General features: G+C 37.4%; 1 protein-coding gene across 7 annotated transcripts in view; it reads left to right on the top strand.

Annotated features, from left to right (window-relative positions):
• Positions 1 to 16,108, top strand: part of ZNF536 (zinc finger protein 536) — a 427,243-nt gene that overhangs the window by 269,335 nt on the left and 141,800 nt on the right. For all 7 annotated transcript variants that reach the window (XM_054049383.1, XM_054049385.1, XM_054049387.1 and 4 more), the window contains one exon: positions 4,089 to 5,666. In XM_054049383.1, coding sequence (XP_053905358.1) covers positions 4,089 to 5,666 — 1,578 coding nt within the window. The remainder of the gene's footprint in view (positions 1 to 4,088; positions 5,667 to 16,108) is intronic.

Genomic DNA, 16,108 nt, shown 5'->3' with positions numbered 1-16,108 from the left:
GAAACTGTTTGCATTGGACAATATGTCTGTTTCCAGTTGTCTACTAGGAATTTATAAAGTTTTTACAGCAGTCTTTAATTTTATCATAGCCTGATGTAAAATAGTTCTGTGATATGACTTATGCCTCATAAATCAGATGTTAGACAGATAAAAACTCTGATTATGCTGCTTAGATAGCTTCTCTATCCATGGTTTTTATACCATGTATTGGGATAGTTTTTAACAAGGTTGGGAAAAGGCTTGTGCAGCTGCAGACGGGTCAGGGAATTAGCAAGATCAAGAGAATAAGTCCCATTCTGAATCACGAACAACGACTCTTGAATATATCAGACATTTGAAAAAATGTTTCCGTCACCCCCACATAGCAACTTTAATTTATGTAAACTGAAATTAAGTGTTAAATAACTCATCCAGACTCTGTTCTTGGCAGTATTACTGGGTAATCATTACATGAGGATGAGCTCTCTGAAACATTTTTCAAAGTATTAAATACAAACAAATAGTCTTCTAACAGAACCATGCCCAGCATTCATGTCCCACTTAGTCTTCCTTGAGCAAGTATTATTAAGATACCTGGCAGAATCACGGACATGAAGTATCTGGCGATTTTTTCGTTATACATCTTTGGTGGGGGAGGGGTAGTTTCAGTAGTCCATAACTTCACTGTTGCAAATCACACTGGGGCTGAAATTTGGCATGTTGGTTGTCAAATTGGATAGATTGAATGCCATTTAAATATGTATGACCAATTCTTTAATTTAAAGGTTGTTGGAGAATCTAAATTTAACAGGTTTGAAGATGTATTTTCTCCCCTAATGCCAGCCTCTGAAATAGCAGTAGTTAATTTTGCAAGTGGATATCCTTAAAGGGTAATAATTACTTTAGGTGTTGTGATTGGAAAACATTGTTTTCAGGTGTACTATTTCCCTTGCCCAGTTTGGTAGGCCGAAGGTGGCTTAATGTGTTGCTATATGATAGGCCACAGATTGAGCCTTCATTTAAATCTTTGTTCCCAGCCTGGCAAGAGATGGGAGCATTATAGTGGTAGTGGACTCAACTCCAATGGAAATTTACAATTTTTATCACTGTGTCTCAGTGGGTGGTCTCTTACAGACTAGTGTTGATGGAATGTGTTGGGAGCTTTTCAGGCCTCCTCTGTTGAAGGGAACTCTCCTGTGGGGCCTTTTAAAAGGTGGGGGAAATTGAATAACTTCAGGGCTCAGCAATTAAAAATTAAAGTATGTTGTCAGTGCAGAATGCTTTGGATGGAAGACACTTTATAAGTGCAAAGCATATTAGTATTAGTATTTCCTCTAGTTAGCATATTAATTTTCTTGCACCCCTTATTAAATATACTTATTGCCTTAAGCACCTCCTGAGATGTGTATAGGATCATTAGTGCAGCCTACATTGTAGAATGTGAGTTTATACAGCATCTGCAATGGTAGAACACAACTTCTAATGATGTCACTTGAAGTGCAGCACATATATCTATCAACTAGAGTTACTATAAATGTAAATGGTACAAGTAACTGCATTTAATCATTTCCGCATAGGTATAGGTGATACCATGGAAGAGGTTTTTCAGGTAAGAGGAATGGGGATTAGAAAATGCAGGCACTGAGCTACAAAAGGTTTCTAGAGTCTTTTCTCTGCAGCCACATGATTGGCTCTTAGACAATGCTTTAAATCCATAATTTGTGTCAAAGAGTATTAGAGACCCCCTAACTATTTGATTGTAACAAATAGAAATCAAAGCTCTGGGACAACATGAAATGGCTCCAAAACTTGGAGCACAAGTATGCTGTAAAACGAATATTAATGTGTGTGTCCGTATTTTTGCCAGGAGCAGAGCTATCACAGAATATTCATGCTCCTGAAATTAATAATTTGCATGAGGGTATGTGCATAGAGGCTATTGCCATTTCAGGGCATAGAAGCATACGAATATGCAGAACATGACCTCTGATCCTTTTCCCTACCATAAAATGCTTTCAGTAGAAGATGGCCTGCAGAATAGTCTCTTTGGGTTTGAGAGGAAACCATTTCAGCTTTGTGTCTCCTACCGTTTGGCATGGGTTGGCTGGTAGGTTCTTCATGTACAGCACCTACTAGAATTTAGCCAATAGTTGGGTTGATAAAGAGGGCAGTGGTGGGGTTCCAGAGACTAACTGGATATTCGTGAAACACTCAGAAGTTACACTGAAACTTTCAGTTTGATTTCTCATGTTAAAATGTGTGGACCCAGGCCTAAAGTATGAGCCATGTTAATTACCATCTCTTACGTGAACCATGTTAATCAAACTTTGTAGAGGAGGGTGCATCATCATACATCAGGTGCTGGGCAGTGTAGGGCCCTCGTGTCTCATAATTTAGCCTCAGGATTACATTATGGACCATGGCTAGAGTGTTTATAATTTTCTTTAGCCCTCGTTGAGTGAGAGAAAACATTCAGCTATTGTACGTGGTCAGTAAGCCTGTTAAGATAATGCTGTAGGATCATTTTGATTGTTCCTTTTACTTAATCTTGTTTAGCTGATTCAGATGATCGGCAAGAGGTGTAAAAATCCCAAGTATTTACCAAACTCTCATTTGAGCACTTAGTTTAAAATATTAAAAAGTTTGAAAACTTTCCATTTTTATTTTAAATGGATTTTGATGTTGTTCAAGAATTAGTAGCTTTTCAATGAGTATGATAATCCATGTAATATGATACTATTACTATTATTCTGGAGGAAATTTTAAAACAATGAACTACTTGCAGGGTAGTGTTCACAGGTTTGCCATTGCCTTTTAGATCAGAAAGAAAACATATAAGAGAAAACAGTTCCTTGTCTTGTTGAGGTTCCTCATAGAAATAATTGCTGATATTGACAGGCCATTATTAAAAAGAAGCTTACAGTACTGTCAAACTCCTGTCTCTTTCAGGGAGTATTTCTGCACTCAAGTCTACAAGGAACCCTTGATTGCTAACAAGTGCTCTGCATATATTTAAATTTACATTTATTTAGACATATTTTCTTTGTGGATATATATAAATCTATGATTGTATGTGAATATTTTATATATACGTAATATCTCTGAATTCTTTTAAATCATGGCAAGAAAAATAAAAGTTTAGTATTGAGTTCAAATATATATTTAATTCATGAAATTCATCTAATATGTTTTAAAATACTATTTAAGCTGATCTTTACTCTCTAGAAAAGTGTTTATTATAGGTAAATTACACATTTTACTACTGGAGCATTAGAAATGCCATTAGTAAAAATTTAAAGCGCTGCAAAAACCAGTAGATAATGTTAATTTCAAGAAAGTAAATATATTTTGTACCTTTTTATTACTCACTTTCTTTTTAATTTTATTGACTGCTTTTTATCTTAACTATATGTTCTTACATGCTGCAATCCTAATGTACTGTAATGATATTAATATTTTATAGAATCTGTATTTATAGTTCTTTATTTAGAAACAATGCAGTAGGTCTGCAGATCTTTGAATCCTTCTGGAATGGTGCCCTCCAAATAATGATAAATTACTTGTGCAGTATGCCATTTGCTAATTATATCCATGATTTACTGCAGAGCAAGCCTTAAATCATTCATTTCAGTCTTGCGTAACAGTGCCATAAAATTTTTAGGTTTTAAAAATGGTTTCCATGTGTATAATTTAAACAAATTTTTAAAGCAATTGTATATACAAAATATTGCAACTATCCATTTGCTACATACTTTGTTTCTTTTTTTTAACTTGTACTTTTAATGATTACTGTGGTTGAAATTGTTATGCTTCATTTTCATAATCACAGCTTTTAATTCTACAACCGTTTTTACATGTTACATTAAGAAAAAGATAGCCAATTGTGTGTAGATAGTATGTCTTTCCTGAATTGCCCCATGTGCTAGAAAATCATTTAAAAGATCTTAAAACTATAAATTATCTTCTATTAAAGTATCATTTAAAATATTAGCTGAAGGGTGGGGTTTTTTTGTTTGAAAAGAACAAACGTTGATTTTTCTTCGCTATTCCATAGACCGAAGCACAGATAACATACATTATATATTTGTCTTTTTTGTATGTATTTTCAGGTGAGAAACCTTACAAGTGTCCACATTGTGACTATGCAGGCACTCAGTCTGCATCCCTCAAATACCACTTGGAACGGCACCATAGGGAGCGACAGAATGGAGCTGGACCTCTCCCTGGGCAGTCTCAAAGTCAGGAACACAAGGACGAAACATCAAGTAAAGGATCTCTGTTTATTAGACCAGACATACTGAGAGGAGCCTTCAAGGGTCTTCCTGGTATTGATTTCCGAAGTGGCCTGGTCTCTCAGCAGTGGACGTCAGGAATGCTTTCTTCTGGAGATCAACAAGGACAAGCAGCTGGCATGTCTTCTGAGGTATCTTCAGAGAATATGAAGGGTTCTGACATATCTTCCAAAGGAACACACTTTTCTGAACTTGGCCGAGCATATCAGAGCATGGTTGGAAATGGTGTGAACTTCCAAGGGTCTTTGCAAGCTTTCATGGACAGCTTTGTCTTAACTTCCTTAAAGAAAGAAAAAGAAATGAAGGATAAAGCATTATCTGATTCACTTTCCATAAAAACTCTGGGCTCAGAGAGCGGTGAGGATAAAATAAATACCAAGTCCTCACAAAGAAAAACAGAAAAATCACAGTATGAACCTCTTGACTTATCTGTGAGGCCAGATGCTGCCTCACTTCCAGGTTCATCTGTTACAGTTCAAGACAATATTGCTTGGCATGGCTGCTTATTTTGTTCCTTTACAACGTCATCTATGGAATTAATGGCTCTGCATCTCCAAGCCAATCACTTAGGCAAAGCTAAACGTAAAGATAATATTTTAGGAAACAGCAAAGATCAATCTCGGGAGGCTTCGGCTTCAGCAAACAAAGTCAGTTTGCTCTCCTCTTCAGTGCAGCCCAGCAAAGAGGCAATAGTTTCAAATTTGATTAGCCAGCTGGACTCAGCTTCTGAGAAAATGACCCAAGGACAAAATAAAGAGATGCTGGGAGAACAAAAGAATGCTGCCTGGCCCAGCCATATGGATTCCACTTTTTGTAATTTTACAACAGACTTCTACAAGCAGTTTGGTGTTTATCCTGGTGTTATTGGCACAGGAGCACAAAATTCTTGCACCAGTAACAAACCCGAAGTGAAAACACAATCTGAAGATGACCCAAATATTTTGCTCTCTGACTCTGTAAATAAAAGTGCAACTGATGACCTTTCTGACATAGCTTCATCTGAGGATATGGAATCCTCCAAGGAAGAAAACATTGAAGATGAGGACATTGAAACAGAACCAGATATTATGAACAAGCACTTATCTGCCCTAAATAAAGAAAGCAGTGAAGGAGGTGACAATATACAAAGCGCAGTCACCTCACAACCAACACAAGGACTAATATCACGGTTGCCCCAAACAGAAAAGCAGTGGCACAGCCAGAATCTTCTCTCCTCCCATGAAACTGCACAAGGTGTGATGAAACCTGAACAAGTACAGGGTCCACAGGTCCTTGAGAAGCAGATGAACATGTTGTCAGTCCTAAGAGCTTATAGCTCTGATGGCTTAGCAGCCTTTAATGGACTTGCAAGTAGCACAGCAAGCAGTGGATGTATCAAGAGACCTGACTTGTGTGGTAAGTTTTAGACCTTCTTTCAGACCATTTCAGAAAACAATCCTGCGAATCACTAAGCTGCTCTCTAAACATGCTTAACCACATTTCTTAGTAAATGCAAATTTAAAATAAATGTTAAAAAAATCAGTGGGCAAAATTCTACTATATTACAAATGCAGCTCCATATAAATCACTGAGCATGTAGCTGACAGCAGAATAGTCTTCTATGTGCTGTCTAGAGTTGCATACACTTATACAATTTTTTTAGGAATTATACTGTTTTTAAATTAAAGTAGCAGCAAATATAGACTGTGCTAGTGGCATGTGCAGGCGATATTTACTGCTTCATTTATTCAGAGGGGGGAAAGTTTTTTAAAAATTGACATGGTAACTTGCAAACTTTTCAGTATTTGATTTTATAAAAATTAAAAAAAAACGCTGGATGCTTTGCCAAGCCAACCTTGCTTTCTCATACTTTTTTCTTTATACTGAATTAGGGTATATTAAATTCACACAACACTAACCAAATCAAATGCCAAGTGGATGGAATGCTCCTATTTGTAGTCAGGAACCCAATATTTGTTCCCTCCTACCCCCCTTTGCCATTTTTGTGACTTGTTTCAGTATGAAACATATAGCTGTGATCTTTGATTATTTTCAGAGGTTAAGTAACTATATTTTCACTGTTCTAACTGGAGGTTGTACAAGTTGTGTATTACCTAAATAGGATTATGCCAGTAGGTAATTTAAGAAAGAAAGAAAACTCTTATTCTTATTTATCTCTGATTTACTAAATTCAAATTTTTCTTTCTCAGCTCACACAGTCTGTTTGCCAAAAATGAAAAGTTAAAATCATTTGGGGGAGAATATAACAGCTTTTTATTTGTCTACTATTCTGTAAGCATAGTTCTGACAGAATAACACTGTAATATGGAATCCCTTGAAAATCTGTGTCTTTTTCAAAAAGCAGTGTCAGCAAAGGATGACAGACTTCCGTTATATTTCCAATCACAAATGGATTGGAGTAATGTTGTTTCACTATACCTTCAAACTAATCAAAAATAAAACTCACAATCACAGTTGAGTGTTCATGACAAGATTTACTTCCTTTCCATTGTTTAGCAGGATAAAAGAAACAGTAGCCCAGATTAATAAAGTTAGGACAACTCAGAATTTAGGCCCGGATCCTGTAAACACTTGTAGCCCTTGCTTAACTTTAAGCAAGAGGGAACTCCCGTTAATGTCAATGGGACTAAACATGTACTTTATGTTAGGCACATGCACAAGTGTTTCCAGGAGCTCTGGGCCTCAGTTGGTACAATTATTTTTCCTGATTAACTAAAAGGTAACTACAGAGTTGGAAATGATTCCAGATTGTCAGAAATCACTAAATAGATTTCTGACCATTTGAAAAATATTGGCAGTTGCTTTTGTTATGTGGTTCATAAAGCCCTACTTCCCATTTTGATTTCAATGCGAGGAATATAATTCACCAGTTTCACAGTCATAAATAAAAACATGACAAAGAAATCATAATTTTAAAAATAGAAAAATTAAAAGACACTCCAAACTTTTTCCAGCTCCTCAGTTTAGTTACAGTGTTAAAAATAACATGCATTTTGCCCTTTCACACTACCCATAGGAATCTGCTTTCCAGCAAGAATCAAGCCACCAGAAAATGTTTAACAAAACAAAAAAACCCTAATATTTTCGAAATGAGGTAATATTATTTCTATTTGTTTTTTTCCCATTTTCAATCAATTCAGTAGGCATATTATGAGCTGTTGAGTTACAGTTTAAAGACTGACTCCCAAGCTCTGCCCAGTGATCCTGCATTTAACTTGAAGCATAAGGAAAAAAAGCAACACAACATAAGCTTGTCTGTTCTATTTTGTAAGCTATTTTTTGTACTAAAAATGCAATGCAAGTCCTCTTTTCTCCCCTCTCCAAAAATAGCATTTTAAAATTCTTAGCTGACATGTCTACTGTGTATTTGCAGAACATGACTAAAATGCTGAATATTTTAATATATTATTTAAAACATTTATATACCTCTTAACAAAAGAGGACCAGGATCAACAAGCCCAGTGATGATAATTACTTATTTATTTGGTTAGGTTAGACACCACCCAGTAACGACTTCTGGCTTGTGTTTTCATTTTCTCTATGACATTTTGTACTGTGAAATCATGCTCCATCTGTGAGTGTTAGCATGGGGAGTCTCACCTGATGCTTCTGCACTTGCAGATTAGTCAGCAGGCACCCTCTGTGAATTTATTAGCTCTAGCCTTCCCACTTGGATGAAGCCCGCCACCTCAATAATGGGCCCTCTCTGTCTTTTACTGTCTCAGAGATCAGAAAGCTAGAGGCAGAGACCCAAATCTGTTATCAGGGCGTCACTCTTGTGCTCAGGCATGAGCCCATAGAGATTGTACAAAGTTGGCCCCTTTCCACATCTGCTGATGTGCAAGTTACCACCATGTGGACATCAGGAACATCCTAGGAGAGAGAGCATTATAAGGACATATCTTTGATGCAATCCTTGCACAATTGTTTTTTCCCTGTGTGATTGCTGAGAGAAGACTATTGTTCTTTCCAGAGTCAGAACAGATTTTTTTCTAATAACTGAAATAAAATAATATCTTTGTCTGAATTAGTTAAGATCACTTCTCCCATTGGCACACTTGTTAAGTTAGATTTCTGGATTCAGGAAAGCAGCTTTGGTTTTCAGAGATACATAAGGTCATCCTCAATTTTCAGCAGATTTTGCTTTTGAATTAGGGCTTTGTGGTTACAGCACAGGAATAAGCATCTGAAAATCTAATTTTTATTCCTCACCTGCCACCAGCTTGCTATGTAACCTTGGCAAGTCACTTAACATGGCTGTGCCTCAGTTTCCTCACGTAGAAAATGGATATAATGATGTTGTGAAGCATAATTCATTCATGCTTGTAAAATGCTTTGGGACACTTGAATGGAAGGCACTACACCAATGTAAAGTATTATTATTTTATGTATTATACAGAATATTTACATTTCCCACATCAAGAAGTTTACTTAATAAAATATTTACAGACATTTTTAATATTTCCCTTTACTTACATGGCTGGATGGGGAGCAGAAAGGAGGGAGGTATGACCACATTTTTGATGCACCTAGAACTATTTCTAAGTGCTCCTGACCTTCTTTAACTTCCCTGAATTTAGTATTGGAACCCTGAGTGGATATTTCCATGAGCTGAACTAGATGGTCTCTGATACCTCATATTATTCAGGAATGTGGGCCTGCCTGTACATCTAGCAACTGATTTGTAGCACACCGTTTAGCTGTTGATAGTATTCATTGCACTTGGGGAAGGTGTAAAGAGTGATGATTTTGTGTCATGTCAAGGCTTCTGTCTGTTAAGGTATACTCAGTCAGAATATCCATATTTTTGCACCTTGAAATCTGTTTCCATTTGGAGATTGATGGGGGGCATGGTCTGTCCCTATTCTATTACTAAAAGACTAGACGATCAGTATTTCTTTCTATTTAAGCCTCATGCATTTCACTACCTACATTTCCAGGTACTTTTAGTTTTCTTGTAATAACATTGTTCTACCTCCTGTTCTGAGTCACTAATTTATACTAGGCTTGTACAGGATTTATTTTATGACATGACCCCATTTAGTATTTTTTTCTTTGTGTCTTAAGGGATCAGGAAGGGATTTTTTCCCCCCATTGTATTCTGGGAGGTATTTTTTTTTATCTCCTTCAGGGTTGGCTACAGCTGGAGATAGGATACTGGGTGGGATGGGTCAGTGCTCTGAGGTGGTGCCAAGCACTCTCTGTCCCTCAGGTGCTTACTCCCATCAGACTAGATGATCCCTCCTGGCATTAAACTCTAACAGGTCGCAATATGTGGGGTCGGGAAGGAATTTCCCCCTAGTCAGATTGGTAGTGAGGTTTTTTCATTTTTCTCTGCAGCATGTATCTGTGGGTCACTTGCCAGACTTATCTGGGTATATCTCACTTAATCATTTCCCTGTAATTCTGGAGGCCTCAGGCACTGGTGCGCCTCAGTCCCTCCTAATCTCTGCCTATGGCACATAACAGTCAAGTGTCCTGTGGGCTGGAATACTTTGGTCTAATTTTGGTTGTTGGGGTTAGTGTGCAGGTACTGGGTGGTGTTGGTGGCCTGTGATATATATGAGACCAGACTAGATGGTCCCTCCTGGCGTTAAACTCTATGACTCTGACAAAAAAAAATCCATACTTTCCATTTACGCTTGGACTGTATTTAAGCTTTCAAAGAACAGCTAGTAGTCTTCCACATTATTGGACAGAGACACTACTTAGCATCAGTTGGTTGTTTAATGATATAGTGGTATAGAACTTACACATATCGATGTCAGTTCCATGTTGTTCTAATAAATCTAATTTGCTTCCCCAAGCTCTCATGTTCCACTCCATTTGGTGCTGTCTCCCCTGTGCTGGCTCCACCCAGTCATCTTTTTTGTCTTTATGTGAAAATTGGAGAGATCCTTGGTTTTGTATGTAAGCCATCTTTTTAGGTTCTGATTCTGCAAAATGCTGAGAAACTTCAGCTCCCCTTGAAGGCCGGAGGTGCCCCACACAGGCTCGGTTCCTGAAAGAGCAGTATCTTAGCTTTTCTCAAACAGCGTTAGAGTGTGGAGCTGCTCTTAGCAGAGAGAAGGGGGCTGGAAGAAGAGGAAGATAGTTAGTGTCTTATTATTTTTGCTTTATTGACACATAATTATAGTACTTTACCCTGATATTTTAGTAGATGATTTAGTCAGACTAAATGCCTGTTCCCTCAGGAGTCAAAACCGAAAAAGATTTTAACACTGACTAACACCTTCAAAAATCTGTAGTGATATAACTAACAAATATAGTACACATAATGGTTGCTGAAATTGTTTTTCTTGTGATAACTTCAATTTAATTCTTATTGTGGCTCATTTGTACAATTAAACCTGTTTTAGACAGAAACAAAAAAATCTGAAAAGTTCCAATGTTTTGGACGGCTGTGAGTAATAAAAGTTCAGTTTTAGTGCAGGAAATTGTAGTATGCATGTCCATTTGCAGTATCTTGTAATGCATTTAATTTAGTGCAAGGTACCACAAAAATTTGTTTGGAGCTGCAGTGTTAAGAGTAACCAGAAATAGAGTATTCTTTTCTTCTTTAGTCACTATAGAAACACATAAAGGATTTATTTTGACTTCTTTATCAGTTGGAGAGTTTTTGAAACTATTTAATTCACTTTTCAGTAATGATTTTCCAGAGCTGATTCTGATCTCAGAACTGGATCTTACACGAGTATGTCTCTACTGACATTTCTGAATTTACTCTCGATTTACACCAGTGTAAGTGAAATCAGAACCGGCTGGACCTTCAGTATTAGGTTTCAGCTGCATTTATGGATGAGGCATTGCCATTTGCATGGCAATATCAAACCAAACTCATATGGCTTTCTTCCTTTTTTTAATTAACTGGGAATGCCAGTGATCCAGTGAAGTTTGCGCTGCTGGATAACAGGGCTGGTCTGTGAATAGCATTGTATTTGCCAAATGGTTCGCTAGTCATTTCAGCACAAACAAATGGATGGTGTCTGTAAGTCTGCAAACACTGTTGACATTTAGCCTTGTTTATGTTACTTTCCTTTTTCTGCATATTTTTGGCTTGAAAAGCTACTGTCTGAATCAACAGTGACTTCTTAAGCAGAAGCTAAGGACCCAGTGTTGCATCCCTTATTCTCAGTCAGTGGGACTGCTTGCATGATTAAGGATACCAGGATCAGGTCTTATGTTTGTTTGGCTTTACATTTCATTGTTATATTCATATTATCATTTAATTTTATCATATTGTGTAACATTAGAACCCAGCTTGGTGATAAAATGGGCACTAATATCATAATGTTTGATGATGCACACTTTTAATGTCTTAATTTTTTTCATATTATAGTCTCCTCCTCCACCCCATCGCCCACCTGCACAATAGATAATTAACCCCTACAATTTCTGATATTGCTGAGAGGTTCTGAGTGCCCTCTATTCCCAGTAGAGGTTAAGGGCATTCAGTGTCTCACTGGATTTGGATCTGAAAGGGGGACAGGTGTTTGCAAAAGGAGGCCTTGTCTCCACTAGGGTATTTGCTCCAGTTCCAGTCATGAGAGGCCACGTTCAGCAGTGCAAACCCTAGTATAGAAAGGCATAGTCCCAATAATGATATAAGATTAGAGTTGTATGAACTTACTCTGAGTTTCAACTCCTGAACAATGTATTTTTATGCCCAGGTTTAATTTAAATTACAATTATTGGATATTTTTGACTATTATTTAAATCTAGAGCCTGGAATGAGCCAAAAAGGTTAGAGCTGTTCCCAGACCTTCCCAAAGTTAGAAGATATTCTGATCTGGGTTCGTATCTTCTGAGATCTGATGTACAGTATCTCCTATAGCTACTCATATACTTGCACTAACAGTTTAAACATCCTTGCTTAAGTCAGAACTAAATGTACAAATAATTCATTATATAAGGCTGACTTTAAAACAATTAGTCTGGGAGCCATTGTAATTTTATTTTACTGGCTTTCAGAAATAAATAGCCAAATTCTTCTTTGAAATCTCTGTAATTTAGAACGTTCTCTCACAGGTGAGGCCTTGTTATTTACAATACTGCAAAGCTGGAATTGCTGTTTTTTATCTGATGTTCCCAGATAATTATAGTACCTGGGATAAATTTAATTGTGTGGTTTGTTAATTACTTCAGCAAAAGAAAAAATGATATACCTATGTTTATTAAACAAATATTCTTAAGTGAAGGCATTAATATATGTATACACAACACACTTACAATGTACAACAAATCATCAGAGTAACCTCAAAATAGAGGTTTATAATATGTTTAGTTATTTATGCATTTAGTAAGCCTAAGGAATGGATTTTAGCATAAGTGAAAGTTCCCTTAAAATTGTTAAGGTTATTTATTGTCACTTCTACTTGAGTTTTTAATGGTCCTGTATTTTGTAATGCATTAGCAGGAAAAAAATTATGGTAGTTATCTTTTTTCATATTCTTTAAGCAGTATTTCCAGTTTAATATGTTGTGCCAGGTTTTCCAATATTAACCAAGAAATGACAGTAAAATTCAATGAACAGCACTCTGACACCCACAATTTAAAACCTGTGATTGAAGCAAAATGTGTAAACGTCTACTGGGTTATCATGTGCTTTGGAATAGAGTATTGTTGGAAGTAATTAGAAAATATATTAAGGTTCCTAGTAATGAAGGCATGTAAGTTTTAATAATTGTTGCTTTCTGAATAAGTGTCACACTATATCTTTAAATGTATATGGAGTTACAAGTTAGGTCACTTTTAAATGGAATGTAAAACAATACAAAAAATGCTTCAATAACTTATCTCAGTGTTGCTAATAAAAAAAAGCTGTTAACCATTAGTGCAGTTTTGAGTCATTTTGTTAATTCAAACTACAACATAACTCTAAGAAATTGGTTTATCTGCTGGAAGACTAATAGAATCCACAATTTATATGCTTTAAGAGGCAAACTCTACAAAGCAACTAGTTGCATTTTTTAAAAAAAAAATTAAAGAAAAGGCCAATTTTTAAGTGATGAGTTGGCAAGATTTCTCCCTTCAGTGGTTTGTAATTAGAACAATGCAATGTTTGGTTAAATATATAAACAGTGCATTTATATTTGGCCCTTCTGTGAGAGAGGATTTCCAGGGAATATGGGGCATAATTCTCCTTTTATGTAATTCTCCTGGTGTAAACTAGGAGTAGGTCCACTGAAGTCGGTGGAATTACTCAAGAGTAGCACAGGTGTAAATAAGAAAAAAAATCAGGCTCATGACCTTTATATATATATATATATATATATATATATATATATATATATATATAGTGACAGACTCAGACCAGTGGGGTACAGGAGTCTGGTAGAGGGCAAATATACAGGTCACTGAATGGGTAGTTTTCTGTTCCCTGAGTGACCCAGAGAAGGGGCTGCACTAGAGTAATCAGGAACCTGCTAGAACCAGTTCAGACAGGCAGGCTAATTAGGACACCTGGAGCCAATTAAGAAGAAGCTGCTAGAATCAATTAAGGCAGGCTAATCAGGGCACCTGGGTTTTAAAAGGAACTCAGTTCAGTTTGTGGTGCGAGTGTGAGGAGCTGGGAGCAAGAGGCGGTGAGGGTGTGCTGCTGGAGGACTGAGGAGCACAAGCGTTATCAGACACCAGGAGGAAGGTCCTGTGGTGAGAATAGGGAAGGTGTTTGAAGGAGGCCATGGGGAAGTAGCCCAGGGAGTTGTAGCTGTCATCCAGCTGTTACAGGAGGCACTATAAACAGCTGCAGTCCACAGGGCCCTGGGCTGGAACTCGGAGTAGAGGGCGGGCCCGGGTTCCCCCCAAACCTCCCAATTGACCTGGACTGTGGGTTCTTCCAGCGGGGAAGGTCTCTGGGCTGTTCCCCAACCCACATGGTGAATCTCTGAGGCAAGAAAATCCGCCAATAAGCGCAGGACCCACCAAGATAGAGGAGGAACTTTGTCACAATATATATATAGATATATAGATATATTAGTGGGTTGTACCTTTGAGCAGGACTAAGTACTGTATTTGTGGCAATTGGGTCCAGTCCTGAAGTTGAAGTCATTGGGAATTTGGCTTCAGTGAGGACTACAAACCCAGGCCCTTTATGTACAATATCTATAGTTAGATTTGAATACTGTGAGCATACAGGTCTATACCAATTATCCTTCTTATTTAAGCTTGTTTTGTCTTTCAGTAGATATCATTTATTAATAAGCATCTCACACTGTGCAGTTTTTTAAAAGTACCTACCTAGCTAGCTAGGTTTGTGGTGAATGCAGGCCAACCAAATTGTTTCCCTCACAAAGAGTGTGTAGTAAAAGTCTTTAACCAGCCCTCTCACCATAGACTCACATGAGAGCCTATTCGGGATACAAAGAAAGCACAGGGTGACAAGTAAGCAATAAATGGGCCTGATACTGCAAACACTGGGTATAGTTCCAGTGGAATAAATGGTATTACTGCTAGTAGTAGGTATAAGGTCTGGTATTAAGTGTTGGTAGAACTGGGCCCGTAGGAGGATATCTTTTATTTAATACACCACTTAAGACTCAATAGAAGTAAGAAACAAATATAACCAAGCCTATATATTTTCTTCTCCCAATGGTACATCTTCCCTAATGCTGTAAGTTTTGAATCAGGACCTGACATTTTAGTGTTCTGTGTTGTACTGAGAAAAATCTGTAGTTGAGCAGTAAGACGATTATGCTATTTTGGAATGGCTAGAAATACTACAGCATTTGTGAGACAACTGTAACATTTATCTCTACTCAGTGTGAGATCCTTCTTCCTTTTATTTGGATCATACTGCTCCAAAAAAAAAAAAAAAAAGGCATAGGCAATGATGAACCTACTCGACCCTCACAGGGGTATAGTCATGTGTGATACTACTGGGTGTTACATGCTGAAATTTCTATGCATTGATCTGAGAATGTACTCCTTATTGTCCTGTGGGTAATATGACTAAAGAGAAGAATTCTCTGCAATACAATGGAATATTTGTCTGCACGGCATAACCTAAGGTCCAGAACATCAAATCTAAAGTTGTAATTATACAGCTGCAGTCACACCACTTTAGTGAAGGCTGTGTCAGCACTTGTATTATAAAAGAAATCCTGTTTTTTCAAGGGTTGATGAGTCATATGTAGAAAAGAAACATTTCTCAATAAACAATTGTTTTGGCTTTTCCAAAGCGATACTAGGTATGGGCCTTTGTACTAACGTTTCCAAGATATGGTCATGTTTCTTGGATTATACCACTGACTATCTCTGCAGTTTGTCCAATGCTAAGTTTGAAAGGCACTGTCATTTCCTGTAGCAAGGCAGTAGACTACTGGTTAGCTGCTGGGAAGGGTTTCAATCCCTGTGTGTTTCTATTATTGTCAAAACATAAACTGGACTGATAAAAGCCAATTTGAGACCTCTCAGGGTGGTTAGAGCAACAGTAGCAAGAGTAGAAGATGTCGTCCAGTCGACCTCAACTGTAGGATTCAGTATCCTAACAGGGTTCTCAAAAGCAGGGGTTAAAAAGAGAAATTTTCATGAACTTTACCTTCATCATGATGAACCTGGGGGGAGGCAAGGGGCAGAAGCCCCAAAAATCATGGTCACAGACCTCACCCATCACTACTGTACTAGCTTGGCTTGGTAGGAGAAGATTTTTGCAGTCTGCCACCACCAGTGTCTATTTGATTTAAATACATGTACTCTGGTCTGGATACTCTTCCCTACAACACTCCTCTTACACTTTTCTGAATTTAACATTCCCTGAAGGTGGATCTTTCATGATTACAGTAACCTTTGGTACCTTTTAATTCAGCAGCACACTCACTGGTCATAAATAAACAGCA

This window comes from Malaclemys terrapin, chromosome 14 (assembly GCF_027887155.1).
Source record: "Malaclemys terrapin pileata isolate rMalTer1 chromosome 14, rMalTer1.hap1, whole genome shotgun sequence".
NCBI classification, from domain to species: Eukaryota; Metazoa; Chordata; order Testudines; family Emydidae; genus Malaclemys; species Malaclemys terrapin.
Note: the sequence above shows the minus strand (reverse complement) of the source record. Positions and strands in the feature narration are given on the sequence as shown.